The sequence below is a fragment of the Hyaena hyaena genome, unplaced genomic scaffold, assembly GCF_003009895.1.
Source record: "Hyaena hyaena isolate Hyena2069 unplaced genomic scaffold, ASM300989v1 scaffold_218, whole genome shotgun sequence".
NCBI lineage: Eukaryota > Metazoa > Chordata > Mammalia > Carnivora > Hyaenidae > Hyaena > Hyaena hyaena.
In genome coordinates this window covers 2,029,288-2,053,725 of record NW_024080851.1, presented here as the reverse complement: position 1 = coordinate 2,053,725, position 24,438 = coordinate 2,029,288, and the positions used below count along the sequence as shown (strand labels likewise).

Below are 24,438 nucleotides of genomic sequence, written 5' to 3'. Positions count from 1 at the left end.
AAAAAAAAAAAAAAAAAAAAAAGCAGGTATGAAGACTTAACTACTGTAGATATTAGATAGCCTCACTGAAGGAGGATTCCTTATTTTATCATTTCATTTCTGTTCAGAGAATTTCATTTAGCCATTCACTTAGGTAGGTCTGCTAGTGGTATCTTAGTCTTTCTTCATCTGAGAATGTCTTGATTCCCCTTTCATTCCTGAATAATATTCTTACTGGACATAGAATTCTGGGCTAACAGTGATTTTCCTTCAGCACTTGAAAAGTGGTGTCCCACATTCTCTTGGCCTCCATAGTTTCTGGTGAGAAATACACTGTTCAAATTGTAGTTTTCAAGTTTGATTATGGGGGCACTTGGGTGGCTCAGTCAGTTAAGCACCTGAGTTTCGCTCACATCGTGATCTGACAGCTCGTAAATTCGAGCCTCACGTCAGGCTCTGTGATGACAGCTCAGGGCTCGGAACCTGCTTCAGATTGTCTCCCTTCTCTCTGCCCCTCCCCCCCAAGAATAAACATTAAAAAATTTTTTTTAATCAACTTTGATTACAATGTGTCTTGCAGTCGATTTCTTTGGGTTTATTCTTTCTGGGATTCACCAAGCTTCTCATATCTGTAGGTGGTTGTCTTTTGCCAAATTTGAGAAATTTTTACCATTATTTCTTTCAATACTTTTTCCACCCCTCCCTTTTTTTTCTCTTGAGATTCTAGTGACATTGTCATGTCATCATTAATATGGTATTCACAATTATCATTAATTAGCAATAATCACGCCTCGGATAAACCTCATTGGCTACGGCACTGCCACTGCACAAAACTTCACACATCCTAAATCTTGTGTTACAGTCCTACATGTCACTGAGATGCTGTTGATCTTTTTTTCAGCCTATATTTCCTGTTGTTCAGCTTGAGTACTTTTTGTGTTTTATCTTCACGTTCTCTGAGTGTCCTCTGTCCCTTTCATTCTGCAATTTAACCCATCAGATTTTTAAAATTTGGTTATTCTTCAGTTCTGAATTTCCATTTGATTCTTCTTTATGTCTTCTCTTTCTTTATTGAGGCTTTTAATTTTTATTTTTTACTTGTTTTCAAGCTTGTTCATAGTTGCATAAGGAAGTACATTGAGGCTGGGCTCCTTTAAACTCTTTGCCAGATAATTTTGACATGTCTGTCTTCTTGGTGTCTATAGATTGTCCTTTTTTGTTTTGGTTGATCACCTTGCTTTTTGATCTTTGGTTAATTTTTGGACATTTTGGGTGTTCTGTATGTGAGACTCTGGATCTTAAATGTCTGAACACAGGCTTCTGCTGACACTGCTGGTTGTCAGTGGGTGCTGCCTGGTTACTACTGGGCAGGGGTGTATCCAGGCTCCCCACCCAGCCTCTGTGGTATCTGCAGGGAGGGACTCCTTGTTATTGCTGTGTGGGTGAATGTTCCCCAGTAGGCCTTTGTGATTCAGCCCTGCGTGGGAAGGGAGGGGTGCCGCCTTGTCACTGCAGGCACAAGTGGAGTGCAGGCCTCCTCCGGGCCTCCATGGACCTGGTGGGGGTCACCCGGTGGAGATGGAAGCCCTGGATCTTCTCTTCACCAGTTGGGGTAGTGGTGGGCCACAGTGTTTTCTGTGGGGTTAGCTGTAGGCTGCAATAGAGCATTTATTGTCTAGAAATGTCTGTCCTTTGACCAGAGAGAGCAGGGGCTTCTGTTCACATCGCTTGGCATTTCTGGGTTGCCAGCTTTGTCAGTACGTAGTCTGGGATACGTGAAGCAGAAAGAAAGTTGAGGACTTGATGCTGTATCTTTTCGAGCCACCAGATCCCTTTCCACTTTCAGACAGTTTTCTGTTTTGTTCGGTTTAAATGTAATGTTTTATTTCTTTAGCTGCATTTAGTGAGAAACAAGTCTTTTATGTGCTTTTAAAATGTTTAATAAAGGGACGTCTGAGTGGCTCAGTCCGGTAAGTGTCCAGCTTCAGTTCAGGTCATGATCTCACGGTTGACGGGTTTGAGTCCTGCATCAGGCTCTGGGCTGACAGCCAGCTTAGAGCCTGGAGCCTGCTTTGGATTCTGTGTCTCCCTCTCTCTCTGCCCCTCCCTGCCTCAAGATCTGTCTTTCTCTGTCTCAAAAATAAATAAATATAACAAAATGTTTAATAAAGATTCACAAATAGCCTTGCTTTAATAAATACTTAATCATTTACAAAAATTTTTTTTAACATGTATTTCTTTTTGAGAGAGAGAGAGCGCAATACACACAGCACGAGCAGGGAGGGGCAGAGAGAGAGAGAGACACAGAATCCGAAGCAGGCTCCAGGCTCTGAGCTAGCTGTCAGCACAGAGCCCGATACAGGGCTCGAACCCACCAACTGTGAGATCATTACCTGAGCTGAAGTCGGACGCCCAACTGACTGTGCCATCCAGGCGCCCCAATACTTAATCATTTATACTCTGGTCATTGAAGAGTGCCTGCTTCGCCGCACGCCCCAGACCACTGTGCAGTGGCGGTCTGGGAGAGGAAGCCCTGAAACCTGGTGGGAGTCCTGACCTCAGAGATTGAAGCCACTCCCAGTAATCCGGTCAGCTGCCCACTCCACAGTAATTTGGGGATAGGTGCACCTTGAGAACTTCAGGTTTTTAAGAGAGATGAGTTGGTCTTTTTCTTGCTGGCAAGTTGTAATTCTTTAGCCATAGAACACTTTTAAAGCATGCAAAAGTGTTTTCATGTTTGCATTATAATCACAAAAAGTGATGCCAGGGAGCACACTTGATGGCAGAGGAGCCTGAACACACAGCCCGTGACATGCTTGAGGCTCAGACAGCAACGTGGTACTTTGCCTGTGAGCCCTGTGTGCTGGCCATAGTTTCTGCCTGGTACCGACAAGAGTCCTGCACTTAAAAGCGATCCTCATGGGGTGCCTGGGTGGCTCAGTTGGATAAGTGTCCGACTTCAGCTCAGGTCATGATCTCACAGTCTGTGGGTTCAAGCCCTGTGTCGGGCTCTATGCTGACAGCTCAGAGCCTGGAACCTGCTTCGGATTCTGTGTCTCCCCCTCTCTCTGCCCCTCCCCTGCTCATGTTCTCTCTCTCTCTCTCTGTGTTTCTCAATAATAAATAAATGTTAAACGTTAAAAATTAAAAAAAAAAAAAAGTGATCCCTACTACCTCCTTCTGTTCGTGTTGGATGAGACGTCCCAAGTGGAAGACATTGAGCTCTTTGAGATTCTCAGCCAGTAAGGAGGCAGTTGACATCCTTGCTTTCTGTCCATGGCTTTGTACGGCTATGGGAAATGCGGTAATGACAGCCATGGGACTGCCAGCTGCAGGCGCGTAGTGCGCCCTGTCTTCTTGATTTGTTACCCAAATCCTACTGCATCCAAAACCATCACAGGAAAAGAGAACGGGGAATGTTTTCAAGATAAGTTGTTGTGCTTTTCAAACGGCTGTCCGGTAACCCACACAGGTAGCAATCACTTCATGATCGCGTGTTCCCTTCCTCAGACTCATTTCCTGAGGAGCTGCCCTGGCTCTTCCTGCTAGACCTTGCTCTCTAATTGCACCTTTGCCCAGCCGACATGACCTTGATAGGCATCAGGAGTCAGTTTATCTCCCCATCCTGTGTATGGGGAGGTAGCCTTGGGGAAGGTGTTTGCCCAGCTGGGGAAGGTCCTTGCAGATAAAGTCCTGTTTCACATCAGCACATAGTTTCTTAGGGGCAGGATATTGAACCCTTAAAAACAAAATTTGCTTTGGTTTGTGTTTATCTTAAATGTTGTTTTTTCAAGTGTGCAGGTGTTATACCTGCACTTTGAAATGAATGGGTTGGAAGTACTGTCACTTTGTGTGCTTTATTGATATTGATAGATTCACTTTTAGTTTTTCTTAGACATAGTTCTTTTTCAAACAACTTTTGACACAATTCACATACCATACAGTTCACCCATGTAAGTTTTTTTTTTTTAATGTTTTTATTTATTTCTGAGAGAGACAGCGTGAGCAGGGGAGGATCAGAGAGAGAGGGAGGCACAGAATCTGAAGGAGGCTCCAGGCTCCGAGCTGGCTGTCAGCACAGAGCCTGACTCGGGGCTCAAACCCACGAACCGTGAGACCATGACCTGAGCCGAGTCAGACGCCTTACTGAGCCACCCAGGCGCCCCTACCCATGTAAGTCTTACAATGGGATGTTCTCCAGTGTGTTAGAAGGTGTGTAAACATCAGCAGAATCTAGTCGTGGGGCATCCCCCCGCCCCCCCCCCCCCAACTAAAACTCTCCACACCCATCAGCAGAGTTGTGTCTGCTCGGCCCCAGCCCTAGGCATCTACCTGTGGGCTTTCTGAATATTTTATGTGAGTGAAATCTCACAGCATGTTGTTTTTTTGTGGATGATCCTCCCCCCTCCCCCCCGCCGTGGTAACATAGGAGCTTTTATTTCTTTTTCTTTTTTAACTTTTTAATGTAAGTTATTGTCAAATTGGTTTCCATACAATACCCAGTGCCCATGTGGATGATTTTCTGAACATTCTCGAGGTTTGTCTTTGTTCCGGCACGTATCACTATTTCCTTCCTTTTCATTGCCAACTATTACATTTTGGGGCCAGGATGCATAACGCACTGTGAACATTCTCATACAAGCGTCTGTGCACACATGTGTTTTCATTTCTCTCGGGTGTGCATCCAGCAGTGGAATTGCTGAGTCATGTGGTGACTCCATGTTTGACTTTTTGAGGACCCACCAAACTATTTGTCACGGAGGCTGCACCAGCTAATGTTCCCACCAGCGGTGCAAAGGGCTCTGGTTTTCCACATCTTTGACACTGACTTTCTCTCTGATCGTACCTAGTCTCGGCGTGAAGTGGTCGCTACGGTTTTGATGTGAAGTGTCCTAATGGATAATGATTTTGAACAATTTTTTAATGTGCTTATTGGCTATTTGTATATCTTCTTTGGAAAATCGTTCATATCCTTTGTTAGATTTTTGATTTAGTTATATTTCCCTTTACTGCTGAATTATAAGAGGAGTTTTTAGGGGTTGCCTGGGTGGCTTAGTTGGTTAACCGTCTGACTTGGGCTCAGGTCATGAGCTCACAGTTTTTGTGGGTTTGAGCCTCCTGTTGGGCTCTGTGCTGATTGCTGGGAACTGGAACCTGCTTCAGATTCTGTGTCTCCCTCTCTCTGCCCCTCCTACACTCTCATTCTCTCTCTCTGTCTCTCTCTCTCTCTCTCTCTCAAAAATAAACATTAAGATAAAAAGGGGGTTTTTCCCATGTATTCTGTATGTAACCATGTGATTTGTAAATATGTTTTCCTATTCTGTTTTTGTTTTCTCTTTCTTGTTCGTGTCCTGTGATGATGAACAATGGTTTTGGTTTTGATGAGGTCCAGTTTATCTATTTTTCCATTTGTTTGTACTTTTGGTATCCTAACTGATAATCCATTACCTGACTCAAGGCCACAAAGATTTACTCCATTTTAACTTGGAAATTACAAAACTTCTAAGGGTCTTACGGATTTTTAGCTCTTCCATTTAGGTCTTCGATCCATTTTGAGTTGATTTTGAATATGGTGTGAGATAGAGCTCCAATTTTATTCTTTTATTTGTGGAACTCCACTTATCCCAGCACCGTCTGTTGAAAAGACTGCTTTTTCCCCATTTAATATTTTGGCACCTTGTCAAATAGAAATAGTCATCTAAAGCAAAGTCAGAACACTTGGACTTTTGGGACAACCCAAAGGTTTCACGGGAGTGTTTGTACAGTTGAATACCTCTAGCAAAGGATGCGCTGTTCTGTTCTTACAGTTGACTTTGGAATTGGAAGGACAGAATCTGGTTCTTCCAAAATCTGAATGTAACCCCAGGGGTTGCTCTGGGTCCTTCAGATCATGGACAGAGAACAGCTGCTCCTGGTCACCCTTGGGTGGAGGTCAGGGATCCTGAGCCACATGCTGAGAGACAGTCTGCGTAATGAGTCATCTTGAGGGAAGTTTGACGGTTGCTATCTGTCCTGCTTATTCTGCTGGGCAGGACTAAGCATGCATCAGACTCCGTGACTGCAGACAGCTAGAGAACACGTTTATTTGCACATGGGATTGGAAGGACCGCTTTTGGCGGAACAGAAGAAACGAGCGGTTTTGAAGTTGTCGGTGTGGTCCCTGTATAATTGGGCACCACGACAGCCAAGTGATGACAGCGCATGGAGGTGAGACTGCTGTGTTCTTGGAGGAGAGCCCAACTCAGAGACCGGGGCATGGTTCAGGAGGTCCAGGGGACAGGGACACCGGAGGGGAAACACGAGCACTTTCCTCTGGACCCAAATAAGAAAAAAATGACTGGCGTCCAGAGCAGCAGGTGTGCTTTCTGCTGTTGCCATGTGTGGAGGTGCTGGTCTGCCTTGACGCATTCATGGAAGAGCGTGCAAGAGCATGTGGCGAGGGGCTGGGAGACCGCCCGCCAAATGCGGATCGTGTGACTTGAATGAAAACAAAACATGGGCTACGATTGCATTCTGGGGCCACATTCAAAATACGTGGCCTGTCCATCTTTAAATTTTTTTAATTATTTTACAGAGAGAGTGCTTAAGCAGGGGAGGGGCAGCAGAGGGGGGAAGGGGAGGAGTGAGAGGAGAGAGAAGAGAGAAAATTCCAAGTAGGCTCCACACTTTCGGTACAGACCCCAGCACAGGGCTCAATCCCACAAACCCTGAGATCATGATCTGAGCTAAGATCAAGAGTCGGACACTTAACCAACTGAGCCCCCCACCACCGCTCTGTCCATGTTTAATTTTCAAGGGGCAAGTTTTCATTTGTTGTTTAGCTGATTTTCAGAGCGTGTGTTCTGTTTTTTCCTTTTTTTTTTTTTTTAATGTTTGATTTATTTTTAGGAGAGAGAGAGAGACAGCGCGAGCAGGGGAGGGTCAGAGAGAGAGGGAAACACAGAATCTGAAGCATGCTTCAGGCTCTGAGCTGGCAGTCAGCACAGAGCCCAACGCGGGGCTCGAACCCACGAAGCGCGAGATCATGACCTAAGCGAAAGTCGGACGCTTAACCGACTAAGCCACCCAGGCGCCCCTCCTTTTTTTTTTTTTTTAAATTAACGTCTGCACTCAGTGTGGGGCTTGAATTCACAGCCCCAAGGTCAAGAGTCGCACGCTCCACTGACAGCCGCCTGGGCACCCCACCACCGCTCTTCCCTCTTGCTGATCTGTCTCCTGCAAGCCACAGAGCGGGCTGGGTGCCCTCTCCGACACAGGCCTAGGTTAATTCTGATCGTATTTGGCCAAGGGGAAGAGTTCTTGTAAACAGTACAGAGGGTAGTTTACTTAACATGAATTTCTGGGGCTTTCTCAGCACGTTTCAGAGCTTAGATGTCCTCAGGTAGGCGTGGGACTCGAGCCAAGGCACCTGCTCTGAGGCTTAGGCGTGAGCGCCGTGTTTGGCCAGCAGGACACAGGGCAGCCCTGGCTGGGGGGCCGTGGTGAGCCTTGCCTCCCTCCCTCTGGGGGCCACCCGGGCCTGATGAGAGGCACCCCTGGGCAGCCAGGATGCTTGGGAACGAGGATAGCACAGGGGCCCTGCCTGCAGGCCAGTGGTGTTCTTAGACGTGGTTGGGAGTGGGTCAGGGTACTCTGGGAACAGGCTGGCTCTTGTATGATCTGGTGGCTGCAGCCACTGCTTTTAGAGCATGGCCAGGGCGGGGACAAGCATACACGTTAAGCTTAGTAAAATTAATGACTGTCAAGCACAAGGTCCACTCAGATCAGAAGCAAATGAGTGGCCCCCTCTCCCCCCTCCCTCCCGGAGTCCCTGCCCTCTCGCCCTGGCCTCTCCTTTCTTCTCCAGCCACTGAAGGGCCAGGCAGAACAGGAAGACAGGGTTTGCATCCTGGCTCTGCTGTTGACGGCCCTATGACCTTGGGGACTTTCTTCCAAGAAAGAAACTGAAACTCAGAAAGGCAGTACATAAGTGGAGGAGCTGGCGCCTGGCTTCTAGGGGGTTGTGGGGTTCATGAGGAGTCCTTTTGTGTCCCGTTGCTGACCGTGGAGTGGCACAGGGCAGGTACACGTCCCTTTGTGTGTGCTTCCCTTTTGAACCTTTGTTAGAGCTACTTACTCCCCTGGCAGAACCCCCTGCCCCACCCAGTACCTGTGAAATGTGGCCTCGCTGTGTGTGGGGCGTCAGGACCCTCTGCGCGGTCCTGCCTGGCTCACCCCACTCTCCCTGTCTTGCATCAGAAGATTCTTCCTCTTCCTCTGGGCCCCTTCCACACTTTTCCACTTTCGCCTTTCCTTCTACTGATTCTTTTATGTTTGTTTTTCTCTTCTGCTTCAAGATAAATTATTTGAGGATGAACACAGTGTTTTTCCAATTTCTCTGTACTTTCCAGAGCACTCTGGGTCCAGCAGGTGCTCAGTAGCTCCAGGAGAGATTAGAAATGTCTTTCTCACTTTGTAATTAATCCTGATCTAAAGCTGTTGAATAATCCTTGTTGCCTTTTCTGTGATTGTCTCACACAACACAGACTTGGTGAGGTTCACATGTTGATTGTTGCCTCGCTTCCCTCCAGTGAGACTGGAGCTGCGTCCTTTCGTCTGTGTCATGTTGAGCACAGGCCTGAGCACTGGAGCGGGCCACAGCATGTCTGCCAGGCCTTCCCGGTGGCCTTGTCCCTAAAGCACTTGCTGACTTCTCTTCCCTTTCTTGTGCAGACGCTCGCGAGAGGCTTCAGGACGAGGATGTTTCACTTAAGGACTTGTGCTGCTAAGTTGAGGCCGTTGACGGCCTCCCAGACTGTGAGGACGTTTTCACAAAATAGACCGGCCGCAGCTAGGACGTTCGGGCAGATTCGGTGCTATACTGCCCCCGTTGCTGCTGAGCCCTTCCTCAGCGGGACTAGCTCCAATTATGTGGAGGAAATGTACTATGCATGGCTGGAGAACCCCAAAAGCGTACACAAGGTAAGGCTCTCAGAGCGGACGTCTCCCTGCATTTGGCGTCTCGGCCTGGTGTTGGCGGGGTGCCCAGGTAAGTGTGCTCAGGTGCCCTGGGGAAGACCTGTGACCAGGAGCCCCACCGACCAGAGCTCTCCACGTTGGCTGACCACGACCGCCACGCCACCAGAGGGGCGTTCCACTCCCGCTTGATGTGCCATACTCTGGAGACGTGTTCTCGGAAACAAAAGGCCTATCTGCCCTGCGAGGGTGTGAAGAGGATGTGCTCCACCTCCAGGGTCTCACCAAGCACGCTGCAGGGTACAGACAGCGAGACAGGCAGCGGACGGAGCGGCCGCCCCACAGGATGCTCCTCCATCCCGTCCTCTGGGGAGCACCTCAGAACCGTCGCCTGTGTGAATGGCATCTTCGGTCCGTGTGCTCCTGTCTTTCCTCCTGTGTTTGAAACTGAATTCCCTTCAGGTTTCTTTCTGACGGACTTCTGTTGCCTGCGAGGCACATTCTCCAGATCACCCATGTGCCCGCGTTTGCCCACAGGGCAGACCTGGTGGCAGAGCTGCTCCCTGGCCTCCTGGCCTTTGAGATTGACTGCTTCTGATTCCCATTTCTTGTGTTCAGGTTGGGCGGCTGGCCCCGTGGTCGGAACTGGAGGGCAGGTCCCCGGGTTACAGTCGTGCCCCGACAGTGGGCGGGGGAAGGTTTGGCTGAGGTGATGCACATGAGGTGCCCGGGGCCTGCGCAGAGACAGCGCCCGATGGAGCCTGGCCATCCTGCACTGCTGGCTTGGCCTCTTCGTCACTCGTGAATCTTAGGGTGTGGTCACAAGGTAGCCTGCTTCCACCGGGCCCCCAAGAATCCACTTTACGCTGAAATGTCACTGGTATTCAAGGTTGGATACGTTCCTGTGACCGCCCCCCAACCCCTGAGTCGTTGGCCCTGTTTTGTCACGAATGCCCTCCTGGTCTAACCTCACTGCTCAGGGCACCCAGCCTGCTCCTTCCCTGTTTGCTTGCCAACCTGGAGGCTGGCTGGCTCCCTGAGCAAGGTGAGGTTGGTTTCCTATGAGTGTATATGGTCCCTGGCTTGCAAACAAGTGACTGCCCATAGGCGCCCTGTAGAATTGGGGGTGCCGGGTCAGACAGTCACCTCGAGCTGTGGCCTGTCCCTCTGCCTCTCTTTCCCCAAACCTTTGTGGAACCAGCCACGTCTTCTGAAGTGCAGGCACAACTTGTGCGTGTACTGATGGGCCAAGGCTCAGAAGCGTCTATGCCAGTGCCTGGCCTCGGGCCCGGGTTGCAGTTGGGAAGCGCACCGTGGCTCCAGCGCAGATCACGGAAAAGTGGGGCTGACATGGCACCACAGCTCCTACCAGAAGCCTCTTGAGGAGCCTTTTATGGGGACCTAAACATAGGCCATGGTACCCATGAGGCCAGCTTTCCTTGAAAGGTTTTTCCTATTTGTTAGGTTTGCTACTGTTGTCATTAGTAGTGTTTGGATTATTTTATCGTTATGATTATTACTGGGGTTTTTTTCCAGTATTTTTTTAATCTTTATTTTTGAGAGAGAGAGAGACAGAGTGGGAGCAGGGGAGGAGCAGAGAGAGGAAGACACAGAATCCGAAGCAGGCTCCAGGTCCAAGCTGTCAGCACAGAGCCCAATGCGGGGCTCAAACTCATAAACCATGAGATCATGACCTGGACACTTACCTGACTGAGCCACCCAGACACACTTGATTATTACTTTTTTTTTTTTAAGGACTTTTTTGAGAATCCAAGAAGTAGTGCGTGCATTCTGGGCTGTAGGGGAGCCCCCTGATTTCATTCCCACTCATCATCACCAGTGACGGGACTGGTCTCGGGCCAGCTGAGGCCCCTGTGGACCCCTGGGACTTAGTCTTTAGACCAGTTTTTGGTTCAACAGCAAAATTGAGGGGCAGGTACAGAGATGTCCCGTGTCTTCCCTGCCATTGGCACACATACTGGGGTTAACGACATTTTTGAGGCTGGGGAACCCACGCGAACACGTCCTCATCACCCAAAGAAAGGCCTCTTGTGGTGTTGTGTGTTCTGAGGGTTGGGACAGCTGCCAGTGACCTGTGTCTCCGTCAGGGTTTCCCATGCTGTCCCAACGTTTCCACTGCCCTGGAAACCCTCCGTGCCCCACCTAATTCTTGGAAAGTGTTTTTACCACATGTTTCAAGGAAGGCCCTCAGAGGTTCTCAGGCCAGGAAGGGTTGGCCACGGTGCCTGTCCATCCTGGGGAGGACAGCACACTGAGGGTCCACTGACAGGCACAGGTGCGGCTGGGCCAGGGTTGGGGCGGGAGTAGAGGAGGAACACTGGCCCTTGGGCTTTGCAGGTCAGAGCAGTCACCACATGGAGATGCTGCGCAGGAGGCAGGGAGGACGTCAGAAAGGGACTTCTCAGTTTAATGAGAGAGTACACGCAGATTGGCATCCTTGCGTCTGATTTTACTGCTGGGTGCTCTTGCCCGGGCTCTCCAGGGGGCGCCTGTCAGCAGGTGTGTCCTCGCCCACCTTCCCTGCCCAGTGGATTCAACTGCTTCTCCAAGTTTCCTTGGAGGCCCTGTACCTGATGTGTCCATGCTTTTCCAGAGACACAATCTGGAACTTTCCTCAGATTTTAGAGGCATCAGCGACTCACGGAGGTCCTCAGAAATAATTGACTATTAAGAATGCTTTGTTTGTGCTCATGTTTTAGGAGATGTAGTTCAAGAAGAAATGACGTTAGGTTTTCAGATTTAGACTGAGTGCCTCTCTGATCCCCCACTCATGCATTGTCGTGGGGTGTGGGTTCCTTGTCCTGAGAGCTGCTTTTGTCCCCTCCTCCGTTGGCACAGAGCTTGTTCGCATCCGGCAGGAACAGAACAAATTTAGCATCTCCCCTCCCTGGCCTGCTGCACTCAGCTTTCCGGTTACTTTTGTAAGTTTTCACGTAGAGAACAGTGTGAAGTGAGCCTCCGTGAGGAGAGTACATCCAGCTTCAGCAGCACTTTCCAGTTTGCCAGGCTGTAAACCTCTTCCTTCTCTACTCGTTTGTGCTGGTTGGTTTCTTTGGGGCGGGGATGGGGGGCCCCTGGGAGTGTCTGAAGGCAGATCCAGACCTGAGTCATTTCCGCACAGCTCTCAGCAATACAGGAATGTCTTCCTAACCACACCTAACAAAGTTAATGAGAGAAATCTCTAACACCTAATTCTCAGCCTCAGCCGGCTGCCTTCGTAACTTACAGTTGGTTGTCATATCCATGGTTTTAAAGAACACTTCTATTTTTAAAAGTCTGATCGTGGAAATTGTCTGGTGAAGTAATTGAGTAGTTCAGGCCACAAGCCTCTCGTGCTCCTGGTGCCCAGGTCAGCGGCTGGCCCCGACCACACCCGTACAGGCTGCAAGGGCCCCCCGGCCCCCCTGTGCCCCCTGGTGTGCCTCTCCCTGCTGTCCCCTCCAGTCCTCCATGCCTTCCCAGACAGTGAGCTGTGCCCTAGGAACTTTCCTCCATGGCCTGTGGTGTTGGCATGCGAAGCCTCCCTCATCGGGCTCTCAGCCACTCTAGGGACGAGACAGATGGCAGCATCTTCTTTTTGTTTATGTCTTAGGAGCACATAGGGCCAGAGGCAGATCGCCCCATTCGTTTGTGAAACAGGAGGCATCGGGAGCCCCCGGGCCCATGCCAGGCCCCATATGTGTGCTGAGGCACATGCCCACCTACACATGGAGCCACGGAGGACCTGGCTCGGTGCTGGCAGGAGATCCCGCTCTACCTGTGCTCACTGAACCTCCCACAGCCATCCCCAGAGCCTCGGAGCTTGCTGCCCCGCTGGACCTTCCGGAGGCCTCAGCCTACTTCCTAAATACCGTCTTCCTCTTCTCCTGAACCACACGGTTTATTACACCCTTCCTGGGCCGGCTCCTAGGATAATGACAGCTCTGGTCCAGCGTGGTCGCTGTACCCAAGGCGGAGTCTCCAGACTCGGTCCCACCTCTGGGGCCTGACCGTGCCCCTCTTCTGGCCTGGGCAGCTCTGCCTCTTCCACACTCATGAAACACAGTCCTGTCATTTTCTGTGAGTGAACCAGACCAGCAGGGAAAAACACAGTCCCTAGTACATGGTGACACATGCCTTCTCACTCTGGTTTTGAATGCTCCCAGGCTGTACTTAGACAACTCTGTGGCGGCCTCGGTGGGGAAACACCTATGTTGAAGGTCCGTGGTACCCTTTGTGGGATTTCGGTGAGGGAGGCTGCTGAGCCTCAACCGCGGTGACTCTGTGTACTGTTAACCAAATGGGTGGGAGACCTTTCCTGACCTCAGTATCTGGGGGGCTTTCCACTTAAACAGCTTGGTTCAGGGGATCCAGTGAACACGTGTGAAGAGTGAGAAGCAGGAGCAGTACCTTCCCTTCTGCGTGCAGCAGCCTGAGGCTGTCGTGTCTGAGGACGGCGGTGGGTGACTGCAGAGGTCCCACAGGGCCCTGTGCGCACAGGCCAGGTGCCGCCTCTCTGGGATGGGCTGTGGTGAGGTCCGCGGACCCTCAAGGGTTAGAAGTGAGGCCAACCCTGCCAGGGGATATGCCGCAGGGCTGGAAGGACGCACCGTCACGGACCGGAGTGGCCACCGCCTTAAGTCCCTCGGACAGAGGCCTGTCACTGTCCACAGGGTCCACGGGGCAGAGCTGAGGCCACGGTCCTTGGCTGGTCTTGGGTGATTGCTGGCATTTTGCTCACACACCCTCCGGAGAGACAGTGGCAGAGCCTGTCCGGAGACGTCCCCTCCCCTGTGCTGCACTCTGACCAGCGTAAATTCTTTCAGTCTCTGTAAGAGGAAGTCCTGCGCAGAACCCCCAGTTTTAGCTGCTTCCAGTAGGAAGTGGTCTGCGGTGACGTGGCAGTCCCCGACCCCATTGTGTGGCCATTCCCTGCCTCCCAGATGCAGTGTCCATGGGCAGAGGGGTCAGAGCCCCACCGGAGGACAGGCGCACACTGTGTGTTCGAGGAAGGTTGGGACCCAGCGGTTGGCACAGATAGGGCACTTCAGGGTGGGTGTGGGGACTGTCCAGGGCAGCCTTTTCATGCACACCCACGCCATGGCTGGGCCACTATGCGCAGTCACTGGGATGCTCAGGAAATAATGCGGGGCCACCAGCACACCTCTTGAGCTGGCAGAGCCTGTGTGCGGGGGGCTGGGGAAGACAGAAGCCTCAGAGCAACACCTGCTGGCCCCAGAGCTACCCTTAGCTGGAGGAGCTGCTGCTGCATGTTTGTGGGACAGAATTAGCCTGAACCCACCAGACCCTTGTTTCGGGATGGCCGCTGGTCACTTACTGCCCCAAGTTTCATATGCGTAGCAGTCAGCATTGTTAACATCAGAACTTAACGCAATTGTCTGCAAGGGTGCTGGGTCCAACCTCAATGACTGTGGGTCATTGGATCCACACTGGATCATCAGCCTCGTGGTGGCCTTTGAGCCTAGGGTTTGGTCCATTCCCGAGGTGGCCAGAGGTTGCCTCGCCCACTCCCCAGGCTGGCTTTACGTCAGGGTCCTTGGCAAGGCACCAGCAGAGGGTGGTGGTGGCATCAGGTGACATCACGTGCTAGACCAGGGTGCGGAGAGCAGGCTGGTGGCACCCAGGTGGAGCAGCATCTGAAGGGGACTTCAGGCAAGAGGAAATGGTCTGGTCAGCCCAGAACCCAGAGGCATTGAATTTGGTGGCCAGAATCAGTATCAGTCACCCTGTGGTCAGTGTTGGTCATCAGCTTCTAGAACAAATCCAGGTATCCTGCTGCTGCTTTTCAAAGTGTGAGCAGGTGTGCAGTGCCCGACGTGCTCCTCACGCTTGCAGGTGCAGAATCGGGTACACACACTGCTCAGGCCGCGTCCCCTGCACTCGCCCGGCCTGCAGGTGACAGGCTCACTGTGGCGGGGATCTTCCTTCCCGACAGCAGGCATGTGGCCCTTCCGAGATGGAAGCACTCCTTGGATGGCCTCTGGGATGACCTCCGCAGCCGGGCACTGGGCCCAGAGGCGCTTCTGATCTGCTGACGGTACATAACTTAGGGCAGAGTCCGCTTGCCTCCCTGACCTGCTCATACCCACGTTGCTGGTGAGCAGTCCCACACTGACCAGCGCCAGCGTGCTCGCTGAACTGAGTCGGAGCCTCTGGACTCTGGAGGCTGCAGGTATCTACAGCTGACCCTCCACACCTGGAGTCCCACCTGGCACTTCACCTGACCCCCCCATCTAACTCCCTACTTAGCATATCTGGCCCCCCATCTGACCCCCACCTAGCACCACATCTGACCCCCACCACCTGGCACATCATCTGACCCCCCCCATCTAAATCCCCCCCTGGCACCTGACCCCCCCAAACCCTCACCTAGCACTACAGTTGACAGCACATTTGCCGGGCTCACCCTGTGAAGGAATCTGAACCCAATTTAACTCAGCTGAGTTGAGCACCTACTATATGCAAAGCCCAGCAGAGCTTTCTGGGGACATTGCAGAGGAACGGGCATGTTTGCAGCCTTCCATGGGCTTCCTCTGCTTGGTGCCCCAGAACGTTGGTGACTGCAGGGAGCACCTGGCATGGTTGCAGGAAGTTGGGGTGGGGGGGCGGTGATGGCTTTTGGGACAGAGCTTCACTTACCTAAAATTTAAGAATTGTGCTTTCATTTTGACCAGAATATTCCATTCGTTTACAATCAGAATGTACCATGTTTTCGTGATGGTCTCAGCCCCACACGTCTGCTGTGCCCCCTTCCAGCACAGCCCCTACTGGCTCTAGCCCTCTCTCTGGTCTTGTCTCTGGCAGGTCCCCTGTGTCCCCTCCTCGGCCTCCTTCTACCAGCCATCCCCCAAGCGCTGTCTCTTCTCACCTCCGCACCTGTGCCTGCAGTCATCCCCCTGGCCCTAGGCTTCTGGGATCCCGCATAGAGGCAGCCTTAGGGTGTCTGTGGGACTGCAGCCTGGAGTCCTTGTGTGTGCGTCCTCTGTGCCTTTGGGAAGAGTGTTCACGTGCAGGGAGAAGTCACAGGAACCCTGTGGTCCTGGCGGGCGGAGGAGCTGGTGCCTTCTCGTACCCCCCCATGAGAACACCACTCCCTCCAGCAGGGGGCAGAGGACTGGGTGTCCCTTATTAGCCAGTGGAAGGAGCTGGCACCTTCTCCTGCCACCCCCGCCCCCCGTCCCTTACTAGGCACCAGAGGCCACTTTCCAGGCCCCAGACAGAAGCCAGGGTCGGCTCAGCTTGGCTCATTTCTCAAGGTGTTTGGAGACCTGTGCTTTCTCCTTACTCCTGCTGGGCCACTGGAGTGACTGCTGCAAGCACAAGTCTCCGCACTGTAGGATTGGGCATCCACCCAAGAGCGCGGGATTGTTAGGGATGAGTCTGGCTCGGAGAGAAAGGAAACTTCACTGAGGTGGCTGACATGGACAAGGTTTTTCTCAACAAGAGCTCGGGGCCACCTGCCTTGACGGCACATCGGCCTCACTTCTTCAGGGTCAAGGAGCCAGTGGACAGGCTCAGGTGTCCTCTTCTGGAAGCTTCCTCCTCACCGAGGGGAGGGGTACCCTGACAGGTGCTTCATCCTTGCAGTCACCTGCCTACCCACAAGTCTGTAAAGCCTGCTGTCCACATGTGTGCACTCAAGGGCTGCGGGTGTCAGACAGGAAGCCCTCTCCAGGTGGTGGTGAGGGGCCAGGGTCTGGAGGGGGTGGGCCCAGGTGAGAGAGAGGAGGCTCCTTGGGGACCAGAAAGCACTAGAGGAAGGAAACACGGCCTCTGCTTTCAGAGCCGTGTGGGGAATTTTGTCTGCTTTTCTGAGGTCTGATGGGCAAGTGGCAGTGCGGTGGGTTTGCAGGTGTGTGGGGCTGCAAGGAGCCTCCCAGGCTGCTGTCCTTGGGGCGGGTCACAGGAGAGCAGATGCCTCGCCTGGCCAGGTGTTAGAGATCTGATGAGAGTGCTGGCTCCCTGCTTTCCGCAGGACTGACGCCAACAATGTCTTCCGACTGCCTCCAGTGCGAGCAGGGTTCACGGCCGTGCGTTTGTTCTCAGCCAGTTGAAAGTCACTTGGAGTTGTATTTTGAGGACAAAAGAAGGTCAGAGAGAGAAGGCCTGATGAAGGCAATCGCCCCCCCTTCTCAGAGCCTGGACTGGATGGGACCCCAAAGCCTTTGTGTCACAGCTATGCCCTTGGCATCTGCTAGAGAGGCCTTTCATTTCATCGTCTGCTTGGCAGGGGGCAGCTGAGCAGGGACATGTACTTGGGGCTGCCCGCCGACCAGGGTCCCCGCTGCTCAGGGCCGTGTGCTGGTGGTTCTCTCCCACCTGCCTTCATAGGCGGAGGGCTCCTTTCGAGTCAGGGAGAGCCCTGGGCCACAGCCACTCCCCAAATGCAGGGGCTCCCTCAGACCCAGACCTGTTGGCAAAGCTCCACAAGGTCAGAAGTGGGGGGTTGTCCAGCGTCTCAGCTCCTCGTGTCCTCGTAGCGAACCAACTGGGTGCCGAGCGGGGAGGCGGCCTCCCCTTCCCTGAGGAGTCTGTACTGAGGTGGCCTCTCCTTTCCTCCAGAGACCAAGGCAGCTGCCTTCTCTGGTGGACATGTAGCCGGCCAGCTGTGTCAGAAAGGCCAGCGTGTTAGCAGGACAGATGTTTTGTTGGGGGGAGGGGAGTGGCCCTGGGCCTCCAGTTTTGGATCGCACAGGTGCCTGGCCTCAGGTTTCATGCTTTTGCGTTGGCGTTAAGGCAGTGCCCGGAAAAAGCCCCACTTCCCTCCCACCGTCGGTGGACACATGCCAGCTTAACCAGAAAGGTAGGAACAGTGAAACCAGGACTCCTTAGTTGAGGCATTTTAGAATTGTTACTGAGTTCTAAATCAGATAAAGTGTACAACTCGGGAATTGGACAGTCATCTTGCTACTGGTTTGACTTTTTTTCTTTGAAGTTTATTTATTTATTTTGAGAGAGTAAGAGAAAGGCAGAGAGAGAGGGAGAGAGAAAGCCCCAAGAAGGCTCCATGCTATCAGCACAGAGCCCGATGTGGGGCTTGAACTCACGAGCCATGAGATCATGACCTGAGCTGAAGTCAAGAGTTGGTATGTTTAACCTAATTCAAGCACCCGTGAATACAAAAGGAGTATATTCTTATTGTAGAATGGTTTAAACGTTCTGCAGAGCTCCCTCAAAAGCTGTTGTAGGGAGAGGCCAGACTGCCCTGCAGGAGGCAGTGCCCCGGTGCATGGCACAGCCAGCCGCTGACACTCCTGATGAGCTTGTGGGAAGTGTCTCAGGGGCCTCAGATTCCATAGGTCTGTGCCCTGGACAGCGCTGAAAAGGGCCCGCCTGCGAAAGCCAGAGGGCGGCGAGGACCAGCATCAGCCCGCCCCTGACAGACCCACTCGCTGCCCACTGAGCCCCGCCAGGCCCCTCCAGACACGGTCCTGGTAGCTCTTCCTGGCCAGACGAGCACACACGTCCAGCGACATTTCTCCCATCCAGATTTTTCACGAGTCTAAATGAGAGCTTTCTGACGAAAGAATCTTAGAAACTGGAATATGTGTGGCCGAGAGGAAGGACTGTTTTTCGTGTTTCTGAACTTGCCAGAGTTCCATAATGTTCTTTTTTCCACAGGAACTTTACTGAGTTTTCATCTTCTGTACCTCTAAAATACCTCTTTCTAAGCCTCATATCTGCATGAGATGAGATGGTAAACTAGTTCATGGTATCTATGCCCATTATAAATTGAATCATCCAAATGTGGAATAAGCGAACATAGAAGCAAGGAAGGAAATGACGTGGCTCATGTGAGCACGGAGGGAAGTGCCTGCAGGGCTTGAGTGAGCCTCTTTACCTCTGTGAGTCACTCCTTACTGCAGGCCCGTGAGGAGTACTTGTGTCTTCCGCTTACAGATACAAGTCAGGAAACTCACCAGGACGTCAGGGCCCAGATTCCAGGGCCTATCTCTGGGCACATGCCCTGGGCCCTTAGCTCCAGAGTTGCCCTCCTGAATTACCAACGAGAGACTGTTTGTCCAGGGATTTGGAGGGAGCCCGGCAGGCTTCCCAGTATGAGCTCTGGGCTCCTTAAAGGCCCTGGTTCCATTTTGCACCTGGGAACACAAGCATGAGCAAAGCCAGCCTGGGCCCCCAAGGCTATGCCTGGCCCCTGGGGTTTGGAGACACACTGAGGTTGTCCCGTGGGGGCAGCTGCAGACCTGCAGACCAGGCTCAGGACCACTCACTGGTCTTCAGGATAACCAGGCAAGGGGCTGGTGGGGTGGGAAGGGAAAGGGGTAGCCCGCCACAGAGGCGCTCAGCACGTCACTGGGGTGTTGTATTGCTGGATGACCTTGGGCCTTTGGGGTTTTGATGGCAGGGCAGCCTCAAGTCCTCCGCATCTTAGGGGTGGGGGTTAGGAGGGGTGTCCTGGGGGGATGCTGGGAGCAAGGCTCTACCCTTCAGGTCTGGGATCGGACTGTCCAGCAGAGGAGCACATCACTCCCTCCCCCCGGCCCCCAAGGATGGGACCTGCCTGCCAAAAACAGAACTCCTTTGGGCTAAAGATGAGTCCCATGTCCTAACACGATAGGGGATAACGCGCGTTCCTTCTTTGTCTTTAGTCATGGGACATTTTTTTCCGAAACACCAATGCCGGAGCGCCCCCAGGCACCGCCTACCAGAGCCCGCTCCCCCTGGGCCCAGGCTCGCTGTCTGCCGTGGCCCGCGTGCAGCCCCTGGTGGAAGCCCAGCCCAACGTGGACAAGCTGGTGGAGGACCACCTGGCAGTGCAGTCACTCATCAGAGCCTACCAGGTAAGGCACCAGCCGGCGCGGTGCATCTGCCACACTGGGCGTCCCAGGTGACGTGGCCTGTGATAGCACCCCACCGGCCGTGAACACGCCCTCCCTGCGGGGGTCCTGGGGAACATGCTGAGATATACCCCAACAAAAGGAGCCAGGACAACCTGACCCTGCTTGAGCAGGTGTAAACATCTCCTTATTTTTTCCCATAAGGTGTCAAGAAAACTCTGTAGGCAGAGAAAGACGGTCATGGCTGGGGAGCGGGGAGGGGTGCTGACCACCGAGAGGGAGCAAGAGGGATGTGTCCCTTCTCAGCCACCAGCGCCCAGATACAATAAGAGAAAATGAACCCGTAGAGTTGGGGACAGAAGCTGAGCCTGAAGATGCATGAGGGCAGGGCGACGTTCAGAAACGTGCCAGTTAGTGGCCAGCACCACCGAAGGGGGGTTTCAGGGTGAGTGGGGCTCCCCTGACCTCTCTCCACCTGGCGGGGAAGAGCCCAGAATTCAGATCTGAGCACCTATTCTGAGTGTAGCCCGAGGAGGACAGGAGAAGTCGGGCCTGGGGTGTCCCTCCCGGGGTCCCTGGGCTCGCTGCAGCCTCCTTGTCTGCAGTCTCTCTCCAGGAGATGCCACCGCTGGGGCAGGTGGCATGGGGGGCAGGTGGCACAGGGGAGGGCAGTGGGTCCTGGCCAGCGGACAGAGACGCTCTAAGCCAGTGGCCAGCAGTGCTCTCCAGCGTTTTTCAATTGAAAGGCATATTGGGCAGCTTCTGACTGTTACCTGCCTCCTGCTGCCTCAGTAACATCACCTGGTCCCACTGGCTACCTCAGTAGCCACCCCTTTGCAAAGAGCAAACAATCGTGGGTGAAACAGCCAAGACTTAAACAAAATTGGGAGGGATTTTCTTCCTCCTCTTGCTCTTCGGGCATTTGGGATCAGATGTGAACCCCCATGCCTCTTGGCGGGGCTGGGTGCAGGGCGGACCCCCGGTGGCCACCATGCACCCCCCACCCCCCAGCCCTGGGCCAGCACCTGCTCATCCCTTCCCAGGGTGCACAGGTGCTGAGCTGCGCGGCTTCACACGGGAGTGAGCGCCCAGCGCGTCTTGCTCCGCTTACCCAGGGGCCGCAGGGCTCCCCACAGATGGATCTCTGAACCGCCAGGTTCATCTGTGAGCACAAAGCATGTTTCACAACTATAACTAATCTGTTGCTTTGGGTTCAGGTTGGACCAGGTATAACGTCCCCCACAGCCCGGGTCCTGCTAACGCCTGCCTGTGTTATTGCTTCCAGGTCAGGGGTCACCACATTGCAAAGCTTGATCCTCTCGGCATTAGTTGTGTAAATTTTGATGATGCTCCGGTAACTGTGTCTTCAAACGTGGGTGAGAATGCGTCTGTAAACGCTAATTTTAATGTAATTTTACTTTTTTTTACCCCTTCCCTCTTTTTTTTCTCCTGTCCTCTTGTGTGTGACCCCTCCCTCGCTGGCCCGCTCGTAGATACGAGGGCACCATGTAGCACAGCTGGACCCCCTGGGAATTTTGGATGCCGACCTGGACTCCTCCGTGCCCGCTGACATTATCTCATCCACAGACAAACTTGGTGAGGGTCTGGGGGCGGCTGGCGCCGCGCTGCCGCCCAGGATCGCAGCTGCGGCGGCCAGGGTGTCCGCAGGCACGAGGGAGAGACTCTGAAGTTTCCTTCGTTCTGATCACTTGGTATTTAGTGTCTTTGGGACGAGTTAACGTTTATCCCAGCTTTTCAGCCAGACAGTACGAGCTCAATTGTCTGGGTCTCAAAATTGGAGAGTAAAATTTGGGGCAGCAAAGGTTTGTGGCACAGAGGAAAAGATGGCCAAGCCGGGCAGGCGGGCCAGAAGACGTGCCTGAGGCCAGCTCTGCCAGCTGGGTCTCCAGATCCCGGTGCAACGCGGCCTCCTCCCCTCCCAGACCTCGCTCGGGGCCATCAGCAGGCGCTGAGCTCCCAGACGCGCCGCATGGCCACCTGTAGCGGGCAGGCCCATGATGCCCCGGCCGTCAGTCCACAAAAGCTGGTGATCACACTGAGGAAACTTTGGAAGGCGTCCCGGCGTGCAGGGAGGCGTGTGTGTGGTGCTCGGGCACTTGCTGTCACACATCCCCACCCTTCCTCTGCCGCGAAGCACAGAGTGCTAGGCTCCCCCCACAGCCGCTTTCTCCAGTTAATCTGCTCTCGGTCACCATGCCGCTAACCTGTGCTGAGACGTGACTGATCTTGAAATGGCCAGGTGTCCACAGACGCACCGTGCATGCTAATAAAACTGACAGTTGCCTACCTGCCTAATGCTGCTCTCTGGCGGGGGACAGAACTCGCCTCCTCCAGGAACAGTCTCCCACACCCTGTGACGTGCCAGTGCCCTGTAGGGCTAGGTTTCAGCCCAAATCGGCTCGGGTCAGCGGCGGCCGTGTGTTGCTGCTGTCTCCACTGGGCTTCCTCCCCACCACACAGCCTTGCAGCACTCAGGCCACGCTCTATCTACCTCTGCTTGCCTGTCCCTGGCCGGGAATGGCTGGGGCCCTGGCCTCTCTCCAGAGGCCGGTGAGGGCCTGGGAGGCTAGTGTTTCCAGACACAGAAGGTGGGGGCTGCCGTCTCCTACCTGACACTGCAACCCCTTCCCCGGGGACATCCCTGCTGGTATTAAAGTGGACCTTTTCTGCTGGTTCTTGGCTCTCACTAGAATCGCAGGGAGGGGCGTGAGGCTGGGGAGGCCAGGGCCAGGGTGCAGCCTGCGGGCACCGGCCCAGGATGCTTACTGGTCCCCCGCCTGCTCTGTGCAGGGTAGGAAGCCTGTGGACTCTGCAGTGTTCTGCTCACCGCGCTGGCCCAGGCAGGAGGCAGGGTGAGGGCAGGGCCTCCATCATGCTTTCTAGTTCTTTCTGGGCTGCCGTGGCCTCCCCTTACATTCTACCTTAGAATAGCATCCTTGGGCATTAGTGCTTGTGTGAGGTTGAGTGTCAGCATGGCAAAGGTGAAGGGTAAGAGGACGTGATACAGCAGGAGAGTCACAGTCGTGACCCGGGAGCCCCCCCACCCCACCTCGTGCGGAAGAGCTACTGCGCCCCTGGCCCAGAGCCCTTCAGAACCAGTAGGAGGTCGGAGAGCAGCCCCAGCTTTGCAGGGGAAAGTGCATTTTCATCCCAAGAATTTGGAATAGTTGTGCTGAATTCTTAAAAACTGGAAATAGGGAATCTGAAGAAGTGTTAGTTTGGTGTGTGCAGGTCTTTGGGAAAACAGCTGGTCCAGCCAGACTGCTGCTCGTTTACCCGGGGCCTGTGGGCTGCGGGCCTGGCCTTGGCTCCAGCCCCCTCGGTGGGAACCCTGGCTCTGCTGGGGCCGGCTATGCGCCTCTGCCTCCTCGTCCGTGAGGCTGTTGCAAAGTTAGTCCTTAGGATGCTGCCTGGAGCTTTCTAAGCTCCATGGAGTTGTGAGCTAGTGCGGTTATTAACAGCCTGCAGAGATCAGTAGATGCCAGACCCCGTGGTCATAATGAGAGAAATTGAGAAACTGAGGGGCAGGCAGCCTGGGGTCACAGCAGAGTCAGTAGTGGTGAGGGACCCAGAGCCAGGCCCAGAGCAGGGTGGTGAGGGAGCCCAGAGCAGGGTGGTAAAGGAGCCTAGAGCTGGGCCTGGAGCAGGGCGGTGAGGGAGCTCAGAACAGGGTGGTGAGGGAGCCCAGAGCCAGGCCCGGAGCAGGGTGGTGAGGGAGCCCAGAGCCAGGCCCGGAGCAGGGTGGTGAGGGAGCCCAGAACTCGGCCCGGAGCAGGGTGGTGAGGGAGCTCAGAGCAGGGTGGCGAGGGAGCCCAGAGCCAGGCCCAGAGCAGGGCAGTGAAGGAACTCGGGGTGGTGAGGGAGCCCAGAGCCAGGCCCGGAGCAGGGTGGTGAGGGAGCTCAGAGCAGGGTGGTGAGGGAGCCCAGAGCCAGGCCCGGAGCAGGGTGGTGAGGGAGCTCAGAGCAGGGTGGTGAGGGAGCCCAGAGCCAGGCCCAGAGCAGGGCAGTGAAGGAACTCAGACAGGGTGGTGAGGGAGCCCAGAGCTGGGCTCAGAGCAGGGTGGTGAGGGAGCCCCAGAGCTGGGTCCAGAGCAGGGTGACCTGCACGTTCCATATGGAGGTCTCTGAGAAGCACCGCCTGGTCACGTGGCAACTTCCTGGGGCCTGGGACCCTCCTGCACCTCCTCCTGGCTGACGTCACCTCACGGAGGCCGGCACAATTTTTCCATCCTCTTGTGGGGAAACTGAGGCTGGGGAGAGGCTAGCTCCACACACATTTGGGAGCACGTTCTCCTCCTAGAGTGTGGGGGCGCAGGCTGGGCAGACGTGGGCCCAGGGGGACGGGGGGCCAGCAGCACGCAGTTTCCTGGGACCACTGAACTGGTGTGCGCCCCAGTGGGGCACATGTCCGCTCAGAGTTGTTTTAAAGACAGTGGATTACGTGAAGTAGTTTCTGCTAAGCTCTTTCTTTTGGCCTGTTTTGAGATGGGGAAATGCTGGCCTGGGGTCTGTATCTTAATGTCTCTCGGCCTCCGGCACCTGAAGTAACAGGTGGGAAGGTGATGAGCAGCCAGGCTCGCACTTGTTCCAGCAGGCTCTGCAGCGCTTCCAGGCAGCCAGGGTGCCAGGATTAGGTCGGATGTGGCGCACGGACACACTGCCG

General features: G+C 53.9%; 1 protein-coding gene and 1 pseudogene across 2 annotated transcripts in view; one reads left to right on the top strand and one right to left on the bottom strand.

Annotated features, from left to right (window-relative positions):
- The window catches only part of OGDH (oxoglutarate dehydrogenase), a 64,960-nt gene that overhangs the window by 8,289 nt on the left and 32,233 nt on the right, over nucleotides 1-24,438 (top strand). The window contains exons 2-4 of one of the 2 annotated variants that reach the window (XM_039243007.1): nucleotides 8,692-8,940; nucleotides 19,566-19,757; nucleotides 21,248-21,350. In XM_039243007.1, the coding sequence (XP_039098938.1) occupies nucleotides 8,719-8,940; nucleotides 19,566-19,757; nucleotides 21,248-21,350 (517 nt within the window). In that variant the 5' untranslated portion in view covers nucleotides 8,692-8,718. Of the gene's footprint in view, nucleotides 1-8,691; nucleotides 8,941-19,565; nucleotides 19,758-21,039; nucleotides 21,131-21,247; nucleotides 21,351-24,438 lie in introns of both variants that reach the window. The other variant, XM_039243008.1, reaches the window with a different exon arrangement.
- Nucleotides 690-814, bottom strand: LOC120238934 (annotated as a pseudogene).